Genomic DNA, 20789 nt, shown 5'->3' on the forward strand with positions numbered 1-20789 from the left:
ACACTGAGCATGTAGAATAGAAGCTCTGATACGCTGCTGCTGGAGTGAGAAGTGACATACCACCTTGGAAAATAATTTGACATTAACTCATAAAGTTGAACTTAGAGCCTGTGAGCCAGCAATTCCATTTCTAGGTAGAAGACCCTAGAGAGCCTTTTCAAACACTTGCATCAGGAGACATTTATGACAATATTCAAAGCAATAGTATTTATAATTTCAAATATAAAACCACGGAACAATCCAAATGTTCATAGCAGGAAAGTGGATAAACTGTGGCAACTCAAAACAGTGAAAGTAATATGACATATATATAACAAGGATGAATCTTAGAAACAAAGTCCAGGAGACTATATACAACATAATACCATTTGTATAAAGCTCAAAAATTAGCAAAAATAAACATTATATTGTTCTGGCCAATGTGGATAAAGGAAGAAAAGGAATGAAAAAATGATAGTTACACCAATCAAGATGACATTAGTTACTTCTGGGGCAAAGCTATGGAGACAGAAGCAGGAGGGACACACAGGGAGCTTGAATGTTCTGGTTCGTAGGTGTTGGGTGGTTCATGTTATTATTAAGCCTTCCTATACTTTCTATATATATTGTATGTATCATAGAATACCCATTCAAAATTTAGAAAAACCTGGGTGCAAAATGGGATTTGTAAATAATATCTTTATGCAAAATATTTTCAATATAACATTAAACAATAATTTAAATAATTTAGTTCTTTTCTGTCTCCAAAGCCAATAAATAAATGGATTATTTTCTATTGTTCTAATGACTACAATGATAGCAGAGGCCAAGGAAACATCTTTTGTACGAGAGTTGACATGGAATCAGATTTGTTGTAAAGAAACCATTTATAATTCTGGACCGTCTACCAGAAGAAATACAACGACAATATACACATATATAAAATCAAGAACATTTCTCTACACCAGCAATAATCACCAAGAAAATATCATCAAAAGATTCAAAACAGCCACAATAACAATTCATGATTTTATTGAAGACTCATTCACAGGATTTTGACCTGAGAAATGGAGATTATAACATACACCTTCAGGCACCCACATTGATCCTACTCAAGGACCCCCTAGGCCCCTCCCCAGGCTTCAAGATAGTTGTGATTTCATCGCACCCCGGACACTTCCTTCGCAAATGGAGCCAGGCCTCAGACTGTCCTCAGCTACCACTCTCCAGCAGCTGATGACAGACACTGGCCTCCACATCCATTAGCCCAGCCGCTGTCTAATGCATCTGAACCACAAAATGGGCCCTCACTTCATTCCTAGCCCAGCTCCATCTTCATAAACTGAAACAGACAGCAGTCCCCAAGGGTACAAAATATTTTTTTCTAGATGATTTTCAAGGAAAGAGGGGGGGAAAAGGAACATATGTGCTTATGGAGCTTCTATGGCTGAAATAATTTATCTGCAGATGGGCTCTGTCTAGCCACTGATCAATTCGTTATGCTGCAGTAACTGAAATCTGTGATTTTGTCCAAAGGCAGTGAGAACTGGTGTGTCCATCTGAAAGTAATCAGGACTCTTGTCACTACATTAAACTGGTACTTTAGGCCATAACTATAACAAACTGGTACTTTTTAGAACGACCTCAGATTCAGTAAATTTCCAACTTTCTGAAATACTTTCACAGATTCTATGCTGGTCTCTTAAGACTGGAAAGTAGGGAAAAGAAAAATATCAAAATTAAAGTGACAAGTTAATCAATGGAGCTGACTACTAGGAGAAAAATAGGAAATTTTTATGATCCCCAAACAGAAAATTTAAAAAAAAAGTATTTTGGGTAGAAAATCATGAGTGTGGCAATGGCACAAAATCACGCTTTGGCCTTGCCTGTGCTTGGCAGTATACTAGTAGCATCAGCACAACCTCAAGTAGAGCCCAGAGAGGTTAAATTCACTTGAAATTTCATTCAAAATTTTCCCAGGGCTAGTTTCTGGACCTTTGTCAGCCAGAATTTTTTAAGGAGGCAAGAGGGTTAGGTGTAAATCCTGGGAGGTCAAATGGCATCAGAGCTCTACTTCCTGTTCCAGGTAGCCCTGGCAGCAAAAGTCAGTGGGTTTTTGTCTTCCTTTGAGCTCTGCTGATTCCTGCTAGTTTTGAGGTTAAAAGGATATTCTGGAGCATATGCTCTCCAGGAGCACTTCCTACCTACCCTCTTTAAGCCGGAAAAAGACCTCTAACAATGCTGAGGCTATCTTTTAAGTGCTCCTAAGACAATTTCAACACAGCTTTGGGCAAGGGACACAAAGCCTCAGAGAAACCATAAAACAATCCGTATGGCACCATAATATTGTTTTGTTCTGGGAATTCTGCCCTTAGATAAAACCACACAGTCATGAATACATAAACAAGCACTTTCTGAGCCATCTAACAAAGATGAGCTCTGCTGCAGAGGAGCGAGCCTCAGCCCAGGGGAAAAGGGGGGAAAGCGGCAGAGCAAACCACGGCAAGTGCCCCGCCTGACACTGACGGCAGTGTGAATCTCCCTGCCGAGAGTCCACGTGGAAAACAGACCTTGTTTGTAATGGTCTCATCCTGAAGAGCTACACAGCAAATGCTCTGCAAACAGATACCAGGCCACACTGGCTAAATGGTTAGAACAGCCAGTGATATCTAAATTTTGGACAATAAGGTCTCTAAAGACTTTAAGAGAAGAAACAGGATCCAGGCTGAGATGAAGAGTCTCTGAAGACATCTAACCTGGACAGGCTGCCATCTCTTATGATTATTTCCTGTGTGGCTGTGAAAGTTAATGGGATAAAGCCCTCGCTGTCAGCAGAGAGAAGGATCCAATGGGAGTCTGAAAAGTAAAATAAATGCAAAGGCAATTTAGGATATCTTATTCTATAAAGAAATATATGACTACAAATATGCTTGGGTTTTTTTTGAGACAGGGCCTTGCTCTATTGTACAGGCTGGAGTGCAGTGGTACAATCATAGCTCACTGCAACCTTCAGCTCCTGGGCTCAAGTGCTCCTCTGACAGCCTCCTGAGTAGCTAGGACTACAGGTGCATGCCACCATACCCAGCTAACTTTTAAAATTTTTTGTAGAGATGGGGGTCTCTCCATGTTGCCCAAGCTGGTCTCAAACTCTTGACCTTAAGCAATCCTCCCTTCTCAGCCTCCCAAAGCATTGGGATTACAGGTGTGAGCCACTTTGCTAGGCTAGAATGTTTTGTTTTGTTTTTTTTAGTACAGGAATACAGTAGTTGATGATATTGAATCTGATCCTCATAAGATTTTATGGAAAATGGGTAGATGGAAGAACTAAGTATTACTTCGGGTCAGGTTATATGGCAGGAAGGGGATGCTGATGACTTATACCCACTCAAAGTTGGTCACTTAGGCACAGCTAAGGGACATAACATTTTCACCCAAGGTAGGTATTCATCACTTAGTGCTAAGCATATAAGCCTGTGAGCGCATGCGTGCACACATGCATTAGGGCTTGTGTGTGGAGGGTCCGTACCTTATCTATGCTGTTCACCAGTTTCTCCAGAAACAATGTGGAGTTGGGAACAGCTACTCCACAGAGAAACATTCAATATTCTGTAGATCCATACCAACATTTAGATACCAAGGAGACTAAGCTGACTAGAGCTAGAGTGGCCCAGATAATCCTGAATGGTTTGTTCCATGGTAACCTAGGGGCCACTAGCATAACACATGCTTGGACCTTCTCTTGTTCAAGTCTAATATGTATCACCTTTTGACCCTGTGATTTCACTTCTAAAATCTATACTCCCAATAATAACATATAAAATATGCAGAGAACTTTTTTAGTGTTATTTATAATGGTGAAAAATTGGAAACAATTTAAATGGCAAAGAAAATAAGGCAAAGTAAAATATGGTACACCTCAGAATGGAATATTAACCCAACCCATTAAAAATGACAATTATGAGGTATGGTGGCTCACAGCTATAGTCCCAGCTGCTCGCGAGACTGAAGTGGGAGGATTACTTGAGCCCAGGAGTTCGAGTCCAGTCTGTGCATCTTACTGAGACCCCATCTCTTACAAAAAAGAAAAAACAGAATTTTTAAAAAGTAAAAATGGCAATTATGAAGCCATATCAAAAATGCATGTGTTGGCCAGGCATGGTGGCTCCGGCTATAATCCTAGCACTCTGGGAGGCCAAGGCAAGAAGATTGCTTGAGCTTAGGAGTTTGAGACCAGCCTGAGTAAGAGATAAACCCTGTTAGCTGGGTATGGTGGTACATGTCTATAGTACCAGCTACTCCAGAGGCTGAGGAAGGAAGACTGCTTGAGCCCAGGAGTTTGAGGTTGTAGTGAGCTACAATGAGGCCTCTGTACTCTAGCCAGGTAACAGTTTAAAAAAAAAAAATGCATGTGTCAAAAAAGAAAAATGCTAATGATACAATGTTAAGGGGAAAAAGTAAAACAGTATTTTATGTTCAACATGGTGGCTACTGTTAAATGAGTGAGGCATAAGAAAACCACCATGAAGGCTGGGCGAGGTGGCTCACGCCTGTAATCTCAGCACTCTGTGAGGCTGAGGCAGGAGGACTGCTTGAGCTCAGGAGTTCAAGACCAGCCTGAGTCAAGAATGAGACCCTGTCTCTAAAATTAGAAAAATTAGCCAGATTTGGTGGCATATGCCTATAGTCCCAGCTACCTGGGAGGCTGAGGCAAGAGAATCACTGGAGCCCATGAGTTTGACGTTGCAGTGAGCTATGACACCACTGCACTCTCCCCAGGGTGACAGAGTGAGACTCTGCCTCAAGAAAGAAAAAAAAAAAGAAAAAAAAGAAAACCACCATGTTCCACATCTGATGAACCTGAGCATGACTCAGTCTCTTGCCATGTGGGAGTGTCCTTCACAGACCCATGTTTGTTCCACAACACAATGACAACTCCTTAAGAGATATTCTACAATGCTGCTATGATCTTAACGTTTTAGTGCAAAAGAAATACATAAGGTTTTTATGTTATTTCCTTTCAGTTGTCATATATATATTGCTTTGTAACTCTTTTCTACTTTTTTCATGTGAACGTTGAATTTTTCCAGCTAGGCTGTAAAGCTCCCTAGGGGCAGAACCCATATTTTCCATGTTTTGGCAGGTTTCATAGGCCTGGGGATACAGTAGGCAATTAATAATACTTGTTAACTATCTATTGAATCACTAAATGGCTGATATCCCTCACTTTCATTACCAGTGGAAGTTAAAATAGAAGAGGGTGGGAAGAATATTGCATAGGGTCATTTTTTAAATTTTACCTACCATGCAGCATTTCAATGAGAGAGAGGCCAAAAGCCTGCTGAACTGTACCAAGCCTTAGTTTGCCATCGCAGAGAAGCACCGCTCTTTTTTGAACAACAGGACCTACATGATGAGGTTTCTTCAAATAAAAAACAAAAGTTATTAAACTGATTGCAGAAGCAATGGATTTAAAATTTGTTAAGAATAGCATGTGTAAATTGTTTGTTTATTATTTATTTTTGAGACAGAGTCTCGCTCTGTCACCCCAGCTACAGTGTAGTGGCATCATCACAGCTCACAGCAACCTCAAACTCCTGGGCTGAAGTCATGCCCCTGCCTCAGCCTCCCAGAGTAGCTGGGACTATAGGCCCGTGCCACCACACCTGGCTCATTTCCTTTAATTCTTATGAAATGTAACTTCTAAAATTATAGGAGAAACTAGTCTTTGCTTTGGATTATTTTGCTTTTTTATGTTTACTTTTCTCATTACAAAAGTAACATGATCTATGTAAAAAAAGTAAAATGGAAATTTATAATACAGAAAGTAAAGTTCCCAAAATTCTGCCCTCCAGAGATTAACTACAGATAACAGCTTGGTTGGATTACATCATTATAAATTAAGAAACTGAGGAATTGAAAAGGCAAGAAAACATTTCTTTTAATTCTAATTTTAAGAATACAGTATTTTTATATTTATAAATGTTTTAAAAACAGAAAGGCTGGGCAAGACTCTGTCTCAAAAAAATTGGAAAGATATATTTGATAAAATAATCTGTTTTAATAATCTAACAGTGATTTCAACATTTTGGGGACAATTTGGGGAATTTGAATATGGGCTAGGTATTAGATGGTATTAAGTAATTATTTTTAATGTTATTAGGTGTGATAATAGTATTAGGGTTATTAAAGAAAATGTGCTTACATTTTAGAACAGTATCGTGAAATATTTAAGGATGAAATACCATGATGTCTTTATCTGAAATACTTTAGAAAACAAAACAACACAAAAAGCAACTATGGCAAAATGTTAACAACTGTTAAATACAAGTGAGATACAAATATAGGGTTTTATTATACGTATAGTCTTTCCATGTTTACCATTCTTCACAATAAAAAATATTTTATTATTTGAAATTTTTCACAAAATTTTTTTAAAATTCAGTGTTTTAAACTATGATTTGGTTTTTTTAAAAACCTACATCCTTGAATCGGTCAAACAGTAGTGGTTTTAAGGAAACACTAATTAAAATATCTCTCCATAATTATTTAAATAATTTATATATTATTTACCACTGATTTCAGTACCAACACTGAAATATCTTTCAAAACAAACGTATGTAAGTCCATAGTAATAAAATCAGTGCAGTGTTGGTAAAGTTATAAAGAGATCAGCATTACAGTTGTTATGGTATTGAGAATCCAGAATTAGATCCCACATATGTAAGTTTATACATGACAAATGTGCTAGACCAATTCAGTGGAATAAAGATGGATTTTTAATAATGTTGCTAGCACAACGGATTATGACTCTCAAAAAATACATATGGAGCATGCACAAAAACATAATTAAAAATTAAAAAGTTGGGTGTGGTGGCACACACCTGTAGTTCCAGTTACTTGGGAGGCTGTGGTGGAAGAATCGCTTGAGCCCAGGAGTTTTGAGTCTAGCCTGGGCAACATAGAGAGACCCTGCCTCTTATTGTATTTTATTTTATTTTTTTTGAGACAGGGTCTTGCTCTGTCGCCTGGGCTAGAGTGCAGTGGCATCATCACAGCTCACTGCATCCTCAAACTCCTGGGCTCAGGCGATCTTCCTGCCTCAGCCTCCGGAGTAGCTGGAACTAGAGGTGTACTCCACCTAGCCCAGCTAAGATCCTGCCTCTTAAAAAAAATTAGAAACTATAATGTAAAAACTAAAATAATATATTGTAAGAAATCAATATAATTACAAGTGTGTTAATTTCTATAGTATACAAAAACCTCTTATAAACTGATAACCCAAAAGGAAAGAATCACCAGTAGGTAATTCACATTCACATAGCCAAAAAACATAATAACATACACAAATTCACTAATAATAGAAATACTAATTAATAAAAGTAAAATAACACTTCACATTGATCAGATTGGTGAGATGTTCGGAAAAGGATAGTCTCTCATTCATTGCTGGTGGCGTGTGATGATGTATTGTCAAGTAAAAAATCTTTCAAAGGCAATCTGGCAACTCTATTAAAAGTAGAAACATATAGACTCTTCAAATTTGCACTTCCCCTTCTGCGAATCAATCCAACAGAAATAAAGGTACTGATACAAATGGATCCACATAAGCATACCATTGCAGCACTATTTGGAGTGGCCAAAAACTCAAAACAAAGTAAATGTCAATCGACAAGAGAATGGCTGAATAAACAGCATACTCTCAGCATGAAGTAAAGACTGCATCATATGACCCCATTTTTTTTTTTTTTTTGGAGACAGAGTCTCGATCTGTTGCCCAGGCTAGCGTGCCGTGGCATCAGCCTAGCTCACAGCAACCTCAAACTTCTGGGCTCAAGCCATCCTCCTGCCTCAGCCTCCCAAGTAGCTGGGACTACAGGAGCACATCAGGCTTATGACCCCATTTTTGTAAAAATGATGACAAGCCATCTCACACATGCTTATATATCTATGTATACAAAGATCTGTGTTGGATTATATGAGTGTGGAGGAAAATATGGAAGGACCCACATTAAGCTGCTGGTTAAAAGTGGGTTGGGGGAGGATGAGGCAGGGCCACATTTGATGTAGAAGGAAAGTATCCATGATAAAAACATGTATGATATGATTCCATTTATAAAACATTATATGCTTGTATATGCCTGCATAAACAGATGCATCAAAACATTTCGGGCCAGGTGTAGTGGCTCACACCTATAATCCCAGCATTTTGAGAGGCCAAGGTGGGAGGAACATTTGAGGCCAGGAGTTCAAGGCCAGCCTAGGAAATACAGCAAGACCCCTTGTCTACCAAAAAATTTAAAAATTAGCTAGGTGTCATGGCACATGCCTGTAGTCCCACCTACTCAGGAGGCTGAAGCAGGAAGATTGCTTTAGCCCAGGAGTTCAAGGTTACAATAAACTATGATTGCGCCATTGCATTCTAGCCTGGGTGATAGAGTAGGACCCTGTCTCTTCAAAAAAAAGGGAAAAAAAAAACATTTTAAGTGAACATTTTTTATAACTGAAAGAGTATCTCCCTTACATAAGAAAAAGGTTTTCACAATGAAATAATATGATTAAAATATTTTTTTCCTAAATATAAACTGCCAGAATCAGTGCAGACATTCATGTTTTCACACCATACATATGATAAAATCATGGTGTATACCAGAATGTGTGCCCATCTGGTTGGCAGGATAACAACTAACCTGCAAAGGTACACCAACTTGCCTGTAACATAACAAGCCCAGTTCAGTGAAATTCAATTAGAGCCCCATCTTCCTCATCAAGACATGTTTCTCGCAGTACCCACTGGCTGCAGGAGCTTTTGTGTACAGAGGTAGCTCCCCAAGGAGAGATTACCTGGTAAACGATGTGAACGTAAGGAGGATCCTGAAAGAGTGGATACACGGAAGAGGGTTTCTTCTCACTATGTAGAAAGTGTGTGAGTTCAGAAAGACATCGCTGCATTTCAGTGAGCTTCCTAGATAAAATTTCCACTTCCTTAGACAGCTGAGAAGTTTCATTTTCCCTTTGCAAGTCCTTTCTTTGGGACAAATTAGTAGGCTCCAGTGCGCTGGTGTGGTCCGGTGTGCTGCTGTGCCTGGGCAGTGCTGCTGACTGATTAATAGGCTTAGCGTCGGGTGTCTCTAGGGCTATGTGGCCAGCACAGATACTGGACGAGGGACTCTGGATTTCTTCAGGCCTTCCACTCTGCCTACTGGTACTAGGTGTTAACAAGAACTCTCTGTTTTGGTAACAAAAATCTAGGCAAAGACCTTCAATTAACTGTTTTCTATATGACTTATTTAACAGAGCACTGAAAGTAGAGTAGGCACTCTGGCTTTCATTTGAGGTTACTGAAGATTGTTCTTCCAACATTACTTCTTTAACAATCAAACATATGTCATACTGATCGGACTTTGAAGAAGGAAGAAATGTTGTATCAGTGAATTTTTGCTTTCCCACCAAAATCAATAATAATTTGTCTGTCAAGAAACATATGCCTTTTGGTCTTTCAGTATTCTCTAAGTGAATTTGCTGGATGTTTCGCATAGAACATAGAATGACAGAATAGATCAAAATTATATTGCAAGTGTTAGAAGCCACTGCCACTACCTGTGCTTTAAGATTAAATGCTATTAAATCAGGAACCAAAATGCCTGGAATGGTGACTTTACTGCTCATGGCAACTAATTCCTTAAAGGTCACAAGGACTAAATGTGAAGAATCCTGGCCTGTTTCTGTCAAATAGTCCTTTTTTCCTAGAGAAATAAGAGAACTACCCTCAGACCTATGTTGACTGAAATGTATATGAGTTAGGTCCAAAGGATCTAAACAAGAAGGAGAAAGTGATATTTCAGAATTTGTTTCACTGTCAATTGCACCTTTATCCATACAGGGCACTTCACCAATAACTGGGAAAGTATGCAGAGAAGTGCCTTCACCATTAGGGAGAACGTCCAAGATTTCAGATGCATTGAAGCCACAGATCTTATCTAGTGGAAGCTCAGTGGCTATAGCAACCTGTGAGTCCACAGTTGCACTGATGGAGCAGATGCAGCTGTCCACATCAAACACTGGGCATAAGGAATACTTCTGAAGAGTCTTCTGAGCACTGTCCCAAATATAAGAATGCAGGCTGCTGCCTACTGCCACCACCAGCCTCTGGCCATCCTGGGTCCAACATGCACAGCGAATGCAGCTCTGTGTGTTGATGTCTGCTTTTACCCGGGAACTGTGACAGTGAATGTTAGGGAAAACAGAAACATCCTGTGCAGTCAACACAGTCAGGATAGCATTTTTTGGATGCCACAAACAACCCTGGGGAAGGACAGGAAGTGATTCTCTAATCTCACAGGTCTGAGACATCAGCCATTTGCTTGTCTCCATAATGCTGGGACACAGCAGCCACACAGTGACATGATTTTCGTGCTGGACAGCAAGCAGAGTGGGTACGTCAGCTGTACCACCTGGGGCCCAGGACAGCCCACAGACGCGTTCAAATTGTCCAATGACTTTGGAGTCCCCAAACTTGGCTTCTCCATTGTGAAGCTGTAAATCCGTTAGGACTACCTGACTCCCATCAGTCCAGGCAAGGCCATGGATTGGGTGTATTGCTTGATACAATGCATTCAGTCCAGTCCTGAGCAGTTTTCCTTTCCCCAACTGCATCCTTTCTGATAAAGGTTATCTGAAATGATTAAAAATGAAATTTATACCATGAAAAATTTATCAGACAAATCCAGAATGTAGGACATTTTATAATAATACAACTGGCTTAGACTCTTCAAAGGTCAGTATTGTGGAGGGATAAAAGGACAGGAGGAATGTTGTAAATTAAGAGACTATTGAGCTATAACAAGCAAATGCAATGTATAAACTTTGATTGGATCTTGAATTGAGGAAATACTTTCTACCAAAAAAAAAAAAAAGATATTTTAGAACTGGGGAAATCTGAATATGGTATGGATATTAGAAGATATTAATTTTCTTAAGTGTGAACATGGTATTGTGGTTATGTAGGAGAATGTCCTTATTGTTAAAATACACATGTTGAAGTATTTAAGGTAAAGTGTCATGATACCTACAACTTGCTTTCAAATGGTTTAACAAAAAACCAAATTTTATATAGAGAGATAAAACAAATGTAGCAAAATGTTAATAATAATTGTTGAATCTAGATTGGAGCTATGTTGGAATTCATGGCATTTACAACTTTTAAGTTAGGAAATTTTCCAGTTAAGGTGCTGAGAATAGTTTCCTCCATCATCTAATTTCTATTTGTCCTTTCACTGCCAAAACCATGAATAACTGATTTTCATTTCTCTGACTTTATTAGCACTTACTTCCTCAACTCTTTCCAAAATGGCTTTTCCCTCTCTACTGAAATGACACTCAAAAATTATATTTCTGTTTTCAAATAGCACTTAATAATTTTCAGAACATTTTCACATTCCCTATTGCATTTAATCTTTGCAACAATCCTTCACAATAATGTAAAATAGGTTAAGCAAATATTAGCTTCAACTTTTTCATCCTGAATATTTTTTTCAAGCATTTGAATCCCTAAAGTACATCCTCATTGCCATGCAACCCAAACAAACCAAGAAGTGCCTAAAACAAAACTGTTTCTCCCACCTCACGCAGACCCCTCTTTAGCTGCTCCCCCTCCAGTCTCAAGGCCTTGATGAGAGCATCGTTACCAATTTGGTGTGTAGCCCTTTAAACTGTTAAAGAAACTTGCAAAAACATATAGGATTTTATATGTCCTGGCTTTTCTTTCAAACAAAAAATGGGGTATGAGTCAGTGGTACTAGCAACAGAAACCACTCTGGCTAACGTAAGCAAAAAAAGGTGGCTCAAGCAAGAACCATGCTCAGAGACAGAAAGTAAAATGGTGGTTGCCAAGGGCTGGGAGAAGAGAACAGGGTGTTACTGCTTAACATGTATAGAGTTTAAGTTTTACAAGATGAAAAGAATTATGGAGCAGGACCAGGCTGTGGTCTGTGGCCCAGGCCATTTTATTAAAAAAAAAAAAAAAAAAAAAAGAATTATGGAGATAGATAGTGGTGAGGGCTGCACAACAGTATGAATGTATTTAATACCACTGAACTGTACACATAAAGATGGTTAAGATGGTAAATTTTACGTTATGTGTATTTTACCACAATTCTAAAAATTGGAAAAACATTTTTAAAAGAACCAGGCTCCAAAATAAGCAGGAACGAAATGAGGCTAACTAAGTAGAATAAACTACTGACCCTATTGAAGTTGCTGTGAATCTAACTTCACTGCCCCTTTACCCAACAGCAATTAGCTTAACATTCAGAATCTGGAGGAATGTCCCATTGGCGGAGCCCAGCTCACAGTGCCCTTGCTCTAGCTGCCAGGAGGGGAGAGGGAGGATTTCTCCCACCAAGGCTTCTGTAATAAATAGGGAATGGTGCTGCCTCTCACACAAAGAGATTCCCTCCAAACTAGGAAGGAGTTTTCAAAAAATGACAAATGATCACAACAGGAATCATACGTTATATATTATTTACTAATTTATTTTAAATCATGGGCACTTTTCCAGTTAGTAATATCTGCCTCAACCTTCAAGCAGCTGCAAGGTACTCCATGTATCATAATTTATCCAGTGGTTTCCCCATAGGCAGGAATTCAGCTTCTTTGCAATTTTTATTTAGATGTGGACAGAGCCAAAATTTAGTGCTCAGTTCTCATCACTTTTTTCTTTCCTTCCAATGTCACCCACTCTTAAGGTTTCAATTATCACCTCCTATGTATACCACTCTCAGATCTGCATCATCTTCTTCTGGCTTCTTTGCTGAGCTACAATGACATTCAAATATATGCTGGGCTTTACATTATGGCTAATATCAGTCCTGCCCATATTCATTTCAAACTTAATGTGTATAAAAGAAAAAAATTTCTCTCAACAGCAGCTCCCTCAATTTCTGTCAATGATACACCCACTCTAAGTTCACTAAAGCTAAAAACAAGAGATTCGGTTTGACTTCTCCTTCTCCTGCCTTATCAACTACTTACCAAGTCCTATTAAATCTTAGAATTGTTTCTTGAATCCAGCCCTTCTTGTCATTCCCACTAACAACACTGCGAATCAGAGTATCATCACCTTAAACACAGATGACTGCAAATCTTCTCCTATTTTCCCTACTTCTAATTAGCCTTTTCTCCTCCAGTCTATCTTGTACAAGACCAATCTTAATAGGACAAATCAGGATGGAAAGCAATGAAAAAAAAAAAACAACCTTAAAGTGTCCTTTTTTTAAGTACATCATTTTATCAGTGTAAAAATGATGAGGTTACCCACTGCTCATAGCCATGCTGTTCAATAAAATAGTTATTATGTGCATGTAAATTCAGTTCCTCAGTCACGATAACCCATGTGGCTAGTGGCTACCATATAGGACAGTGCAGAATAGAACATTTCCATCAAAGTTCTGCTGGACAACACTGGCCTATATGATAAAGCCTTAATTCCTCAGTTTGGCCCTTCAAAGCCCTTCCTAATCTGGACCCATCTCTCCAGTCTTATTTCCTTCTATTTATTAATCTTCAAAGTTACAATGCATAGTACATTCAAAACACTTAACAGGCCAAGCATAGTGGCTCACACCTGTAATCCCAACATTTTGGGAGTCTGAGGCAGGAGGATTGCTTGAGCCCAGTAGTTCAAGACCAGCCTGGGTAACATGATGAGACTCCATCTTTACAAAATATATTTTTTTAATTAGCTGGGCATGATGCCATGTGCCTGTAGTCCCAGTTACTCAGGAGGCTGAGGTGGGAGGATCCCTTGAGCCCAGGAGTGTACAGCTGCAGAGAGCTATGATCACAATACTGCACCCCAGCCTGGATGACAGAGCAAGACCCTGTCTCATAAAAATCCACAAAACCTTAAAAACTAAAAAACAAAACCCTTCAGTTTATACTCTATTTAGCCATGAATCTTTTACGTAAGTGTTCTAACCAGGAATTATTCACAATTTGTGAAGATAAATTAACAACAGAGTCATCACCTCCAACTTTCACAATGTAGAAAAAATCTCCAATATTATAGGCAATGTCCATGATAAATCATCTTCAGTCCAGATATAACAATGAGAAAGAGAATGAATGGGAAAAAATGTTAAATTAAACCGAGGTATCCACAAAATATCTTTGCACCTCCACAATCACAGTTGAAAAGGAGTGGCCGTTTAGCATGGAACATATGCATTATGGTAACTACAAGCATAATTCAACAACTGGAAGCACTAAAAAATTATTTTACCTATAAGGTCAAAATTTTGAAATCTAACCACTAAAATGTTTTAATAATAGAACATTAATAATAGAGATGACATTTCAGAATTTTTTTAATCCTATTAGTTCATTCTACAATTGCCTGTGTAGAATAATGGTTTTTACACTTGGCCATTTAGTTTGTAGCCATTTAGTTTGAGGCACCTCTGGTTCAAACTTCCTTGTTCACAGAATCAGGATACTAGGGATTAATACTATAGACAAAATAATAGCAATGCTATGGTAGCAGTTCTCAGTTCAAAACTTCAAGACACTAACAGGAGTCAGGTTTTAAAAAATGCGCATTTTGACTACTAATCCTGTGTGTCAAGTGACTGTAATTATAATTTTTAGATGTAGCCCCACTATGACGCTACTCATGTAGAAAACAACATCAATCAATAGAGTAGATGGTTGCCTCAAATCCTTTTTGCAAACAGATTATGTAAAAATTATATATAATACCATAAGTGTATGTAAAGATTAAAATCTTATAAAAATTAAATGCTAAAATCTAATTAACAAAACTATCATGTTTTTAACAATGCAATAATTTTTATTGTAATTAAGTCTCTAAGACATTTCAAAACAATCTCATTTTTAAGGCTTTCAAATACCTTTCATGTACATTCTCCCTTTAGATGGCTCACATCTACTTTTTCTGGCCAGAATGCTCTATTTTACTTTATTCCCAGTACTAAAGGAAAAGCAAAAGTAGCACTTAAATTCCTATTTGTCACCAATTTTTTAAAATTTTTTTTTCTTTTTTTTTCAAGCTATCCTTCAGAAATGATGTCACCAATTTAAAATATGGTAGAATCTTACTAACTTCAGTCAATTTTGATAGTCAAATTTTGTGGTTAGCCTTTCTGTGAAATGTAAAACACATAAAAACAAAGGAAATCAGGAAAATATTACTGAATAAGCCAAAACTAAGCATATCCTACAAATACAACCCAGATATTACCTTGATTCGCTGGCTAAATTAGAAAAATACCAGGGGAATAAATGTGCGTTGTACATGCCACACATGGCAGATCACACAGGATTTGATACAATCCTTATTAACAGTCTTGTAAGGGAGACACTATTATTCTTATTTCAGAAATAATAACTTTTCCAAAAAGTTAAGAAACTTGCCCTGTACATCTTACAACAAAATAAATTACGATAAAGATCTAAATTAAAGTAAATTAGATAAAGATCTAAATACAGAAAACAAAAGTGTAAGAGATTTTACAAAACATAAAAGAACTATTTTACAGTACTACAGAAATACTCAAGCACATATAAGGATATTCATTGCAGCATTCTTTGTAACAGACAAACCTAAATGTACATCACCATGGAAATAATTAAATAAAAATAAGGAAGATCCATGAGTACTGATAGAGAAAAATCTGTCCCCCAAAATCACAAGATAACACACTTAGTATGTACCTATTTATGAAAAAAAAAATCCACCTTGCTTCACTTGACTTAAAAAAAAAAAAACCTCTATAGTCTATACATATGTGTGTATATTCACACAAATATGCAGAAAAAGGGCCAGGCAGTGTCTCATGTCTTTAATTCCAGTGCTTTGGGAGGCCAAGGCAGGAGGATTACTTGAGGCCAGGAGTTTGAGACCAGCCTGGGCAACACAGCAAGACCTCATCTCTACAAAAATATTTTTAAAAAACTTAGCCAGGCTTGGTGGCACATTCCTGTAGTCCCAGCTACTCAGATAGATGAGGCAAGAGGATGGCTTGATCCCAGTTCAAGGTTGCAGAGAGCTATAATGACGCCACTGCACTCTAGCCTGGGTGACAGAGTAAGACCCTGTCTCAAATAAATAAATAAATAAAAATAAAAAATAAAAAAATTAGCCAGGTATGGTGGTTTGTGCCTGCAGTCTTATCTACTCAGGAGGCCGAGGCTGGAGGATAGTTTGAGCCCAGGAAGTTACAGTGAGCTATGATCGCACCTGGGCAACAGAATGAGACCCTGTCTCTAATTAAAAAAAAAAACAAAGGCTGGGCATGGTGGCTTATGCCTGTAATTCTAGCACTCTGGAAGGCTGAGGCAGGAGGATTGCTTGAGGTCAGGAGTTCAAGAGCAGCCTGAGCAAGAATGACACCTTGTCTCTACAAAAAGCTAGCCGTGGTGGCTCCTGTCTGTAGTCCCAACTACTTGGGAGGCTGAGGCAGGAGGATGGCTGGAGCCCAGGAGTTTGAGTTTGCAGTGAACTAAGATGACACCACTGCACTCTAGCCCCAGTGACAGAGGGAGACACGGTCTCAAAAAAAATTCCTGTATTGTTTGGGAAAAAAATTTTTTTACAATAAGCATGTATTCAAATAGTCCATTTGTAATTGAAAGAAAAAATTTAAATATAAAAACATACTTTATAAAGAGCTTTTATAAACCAGTTAAAAAGACACTCTAAATTTTTAAATGGCCAAAAATTGTCAATAGGCAATTTATAAAACAACAGTCAATAAACATACATAAAGTGATGCTTAATCTTATCAAAGAATTGTCTAAACTTGCAGCACCCATTTCTTCACCACTTACTCTCTTTTTATTCCACTCCAAATGGACTCCATTCTAATCTCTTCTCCAAAACAGCTCTAACCAAGCCACCAGTGCCATCCTTGTCATTAAATCCAGTGGACATTTCCCAAGCCGCATTTCACTAGTAGTAAGTGTAAAAGACAACTTAAGAAGTTGTCTTTGTCTTCAGACTCTAAATCCAAAGATTCTCTACCAAACTGTCTGGTGATTTGCTTTTAACTTATCTGTAAATTATTTCTTATGCCTTCTTGTTAAATTTCTCCTTGCTCTTAGGATCTTTTACTAAGAAGGAATAGTCTGTTATGTTTCCAAACATGACGTCAGATTAAGTGATTCTGCAATGGCTTGCTAAATGGAGAAATAAGTCCTGTCATTACTAATGAAGAAAACTGTAATCTCTATTCCACCAGTCTTATATAAGATAATAAATGTTTTCCCACTAAAATCTACTTATGTACTTGTAAAAGACTTTTATTGGTAAATAATTCACGATACATTTTTCTGGACAGAGATAATTCCTAACAGGCCAATTATAGCAAAATCAATTTATACGACATATTTTAGGACACCCAATTCAGTCAAATGTCATTGAGGATATATATGCACAAGGTAGCACAAGATAAGGATTTGTGAATAAGGGAAAAACAAGCATGCAAATAAGTTTACTGAAGTTTTTAGAAAAATGAATTTTAATATTTTGATCTTATTAATAAGAATAAATTTGGGCTGGGCTCGGTGGCTCACCCATGTAATCCTAGCACTCTGGGAGGCCGAGGCAGGAGGATCACTCGAGGTCAGGAGTTTGAGACCAGCCTGAGCAAGAGTGAGACTCTGTCTCTACTAAAAATAGAAAGAAATCAGCTGGACAGCTAAAATTATATATATAGAAAAAAATTAGCCGGGCATGGTGGTGCATGCCTTGTAGTCCCAGCTACACGGGAGGCTGAGGCAGAAGCATTGCTTAAGCCCAGGAGTTTGAGATTGCTGTGAGCTTGACGCCACGACATTCTAGCCCGGGCAACAGAGTGAGACTCTGTCTCAAAAAAAAAAAAAAGAAGAAGAAGAAATTTGATATATTTTTCTAAAAACCTAACGATACTTAAAAAATGTGCTCCACTCATTTCTGCTCCTGTTCTGGCCAAGGTCCTGACCACTCCTCCCTTTAGTATTAGGGTAGAACAAGGAGAGGTCCCCTTGATATTAGTCTCTTCTTTACAGAAGAGTCTACATGCTATGTGTTGTCGGGCAGAATTATCTTTAAAAAAAGCACAGCTCTGGCCGGGCACGGTAGCTCACACCTGTAATCCTAGCTCTCTGGGAGGCCGAGGTGGGTGGATCGCTGGAGGTCAGGAGTTCGAGACCAGCCTGAGCGAGACCCCCCGTCTCTACTAAAAATAGAAATAAAAAAATTATCTGGACAACTAAAAATATATACAGAAAAAATTAGCCGGGCATGGTGGCGCATGCCTTAGTCCCAGCTACTCGGGAGGCTGAGGCAGTAGGATCACTTAAGCCCAGGAGTTTGAGGTTGCTGTGAGCTAGGCTGACGCCAAGGCACTCACTCTAGCCCGGGCAACAAAGTGAGACTCTGTCTCAAAAAAAAAAAAAAAAAAAAAAAAAAGCACAGCTGTGATCATTTGGATCCTCTGCTCAAAAAGCTTTGATGAATGTCCACAGTCTACAGTATGTATTGAAAAGTTACTTTAAAAGTTCTTAACAAGGCATTTAAGGCCTTATATTATCTGATATCACTATACCTTTCCAACTTTCTCTGATCATAAAGGGCCTGCTGAAGAATTTGGAATTCTGGGGAACCAGTGTACATTCATGTGACAATGTATAGGATGGACTTGAGAAAGAAGAAAGTTGACAACTTTAATAAGGGATTATGAAATAGTTTGAATGTCACAAAGTGAAATTGAACCAAGTTTGTAGCTATTTCAGTAGAGAAAGAGGGCCAGATTCAAGAGATGCTTCTAAGGCAGATGGAACAGATAATATCAGATAGGATATGAGCAGTGAGGAAGACAGAATAATTAAGGGTAACACTCTGGCCAGGTATAGTGGCTCACGTCTGTAATCTCAGCTATTCAGGAGGCTGCTGAGGAGGGAAGATTGCTTGAGCCCAGGAGTTCCAGCCTGAACAACAGAGGGAGACCCTGTCTCTATTTAAGAAAAAATAAATAAAAGGATAACATCCAGATTTTTATCTTGGGAAACTGCTGAACCTTTAACCTTACAGAAGGCAGAATATGCTTCAAAGTTGAGAAGGATGTGTAGTGTGTGATAAATTTAACATTATATGTACTTCATGTAAGATGTCTACATGGTAGCAATGTACCTTAGGCAGTCAGAGTAAGGATTTGGGAATCATTGACACAAGGTTGAGTTAATAGTAGTTAAAGCCAAAGCAGTGAAGAGCCTCACCGTAAAAGATCAGAGAGCAAAGAGGACCAAGGTTTAGATAATCTTCAGGCATTCCTTGATTATCCTCTATCTTTTATTACTCATCTATAAGAAATAACGGTGATATGACATCTCTTTGGTTCTCCTGGAGAGAGTTGGAACCCATTGTATTAAGTGAAGTATCCAAACAATGGAAAAACAAGCATCATATGTACTCAGCAGAAAATTGGTTTCCCTGATCATCACCTAAATGCACATTGGGGTTGGGGAAGGATACCAATCGGACATCAGACTGAGACCCGGGGCGGGGGGATGTATGCCTACATGATGAGTGCGTTGTGCACCGTCTGGGGAATGGTCATGCTTGAAGGTGCTGACTCGGGGAGGTGGGGGGTGGGGGGAGGGGACGGAGGTATGACCACATGGTGAGTGCCAGGCGCACTGTCTGGAGAATGGACAGGCTTGAGGCACTCACTCAGGAGGATGGGCGGGACATGGACAATGTATATAACCTGAACTTTTGTACCCCCATGAAGAGCTGAAATAAAAAAATAAAAAAAAAATCTACATTTTGCCTGAAGCTAACTGTATACCTGTTATCTCTCAACCCCCAGACTCTAAGCTTTCTGAAATCAAGAACCCTGGGTATTTTAAAGAGAGAAAATACCACTGCATTAGTTCAGGGATGAGGTGGTCAGACCCAGGAGCTAGAGCTCAGATCATTTAATTTTTATGTTTTTAATCTCCTTTAAAAACAACTTATAATGAGAATCAAGGGACTTGGGTGAACTGAAGCATTTCCATTACATTTAAAGAAAGGTACATCCTTGTTTTCCAAGTTGTGTTTCCACTATAAAATATCAAGTTCTTTATACTTATTTGGGGAGAAAAAATCACATACAAGAAACGTAAAAAATTAAAAAGAGAAATTCACAAAAAATCATTCATCCAAGGAAAATTATGACTACATCCCTCTAGACTCTTTGCTATGCATAGTTTTGGTTCAAATTTGTGTCATATCGGCCTTTTCCCATGTTACTTAAAAGTTTTATAAACTAACTTCAGAAGCTACTTCATATACACTCAGAGAAGTCACATAATTTACTAAACTACTTACTCCTGACTGTTAAGACACCTGGTTGTAGTCAACTTTATCCTGCTATAGATAACGCTGTGATAAAGGTCTTTGTACTTAAAGCATTTTCTTTATTTCGGATGACTTCACGAGGTTATATTCCCGTGTCATCCATAAGTCACAGGGAACACATTCACTCCTTTAAACCCACACTGGCTCGGTCCTCATCCTGCAGCCCCTCATAACGCGGCCCACCGCATTCTCGCAATCCTCTCGGTTCGTCTGTGTGTCCTCCCCGTCCCCCAATTGCCCTCCCAGCCCCCAAGTGCTGGTCCACCTCCTTCCCCGCCCACCTCCAGACTCCCCAAACCCGCTACGCCTGCCAGCGCTGGAGACAAAATACCTTAGGTCTCACTGCCCAGCACTGGACCGCAGGGGAGAAACGCAGAGCAGCTACCGGAAGCTTCGGCCGTCAGTCCTCTGA

The 20789-nt window shown here is 38.7% G+C and overlaps 1 protein-coding gene across 3 annotated transcripts; it reads right to left on the reverse strand.

Moving 5' to 3' along the window:
* Nucleotides 1–994: 994 nt before the first annotated feature.
* LOC123636658 (WD repeat and coiled coil containing) lies at nt 995–20742 on the reverse strand. Of its 3 annotated transcripts, XM_045549132.1 has the most exons (4): nt 20709–20742; nt 8821–10651; nt 5281–5398; nt 995–2835 (listed from the first exon to the last, which is right to left on the reverse strand). In XM_045549132.1, exons 2-4 carry the CDS (start codon nt 10630–10632, stop codon nt 2681–2683), a joined length of 2085 nt encoding a protein of 694 aa, XP_045405088.1. In that variant the 5' UTR covers nt 10633–10651; nt 20709–20742; the 3' UTR covers nt 995–2680. The 3 variants fall into 3 exon arrangements, with proteins under 3 accessions (XP_045405088.1, XP_045405089.1, XP_045405090.1); XM_045549133.1 differs by lacking the exon at nt 5281–5398 and having other exon boundaries at nt 2729–2835; XM_045549134.1 differs by lacking the exons at nt 995–2835; nt 5281–5398 and adding an exon at nt 7342–7485.
* Nucleotides 20743–20789: the final 47 nt, after the last annotated feature.

The sequence above is a fragment of the Lemur catta genome, chromosome 4, assembly GCF_020740605.2.
Source record: "Lemur catta isolate mLemCat1 chromosome 4, mLemCat1.pri, whole genome shotgun sequence".
Classification (NCBI taxonomy): domain Eukaryota; kingdom Metazoa; phylum Chordata; class Mammalia; order Primates; family Lemuridae; genus Lemur; species Lemur catta.

What these genes read in the sequence shown, in the direction of transcription:
- LOC123636658 (XM_045549132.1), bottom strand. Translation starts at nt 10,632, where the DNA reads ATGCAGTTGGGGAAAGGAAAACTGCTCAGGACTGGACTGAATGCATTG. An exon ending in ACGTTCACATCGTTTACCAG is followed by an intron (nt 5,399 to 8,820) that starts GTAATCTCTCCT and finishes TTTTATTTGAAG; the next exon opens with AAACCTCATCATGTAGGTCC. An exon ending in TCTCATTGAAATGCTGCATG is followed by an intron (nt 2,836 to 5,280) that starts GTAGGTAAAATT and finishes TTTACTTTTCAG; the next exon opens with ACTCCCATTGGATCCTTCTC.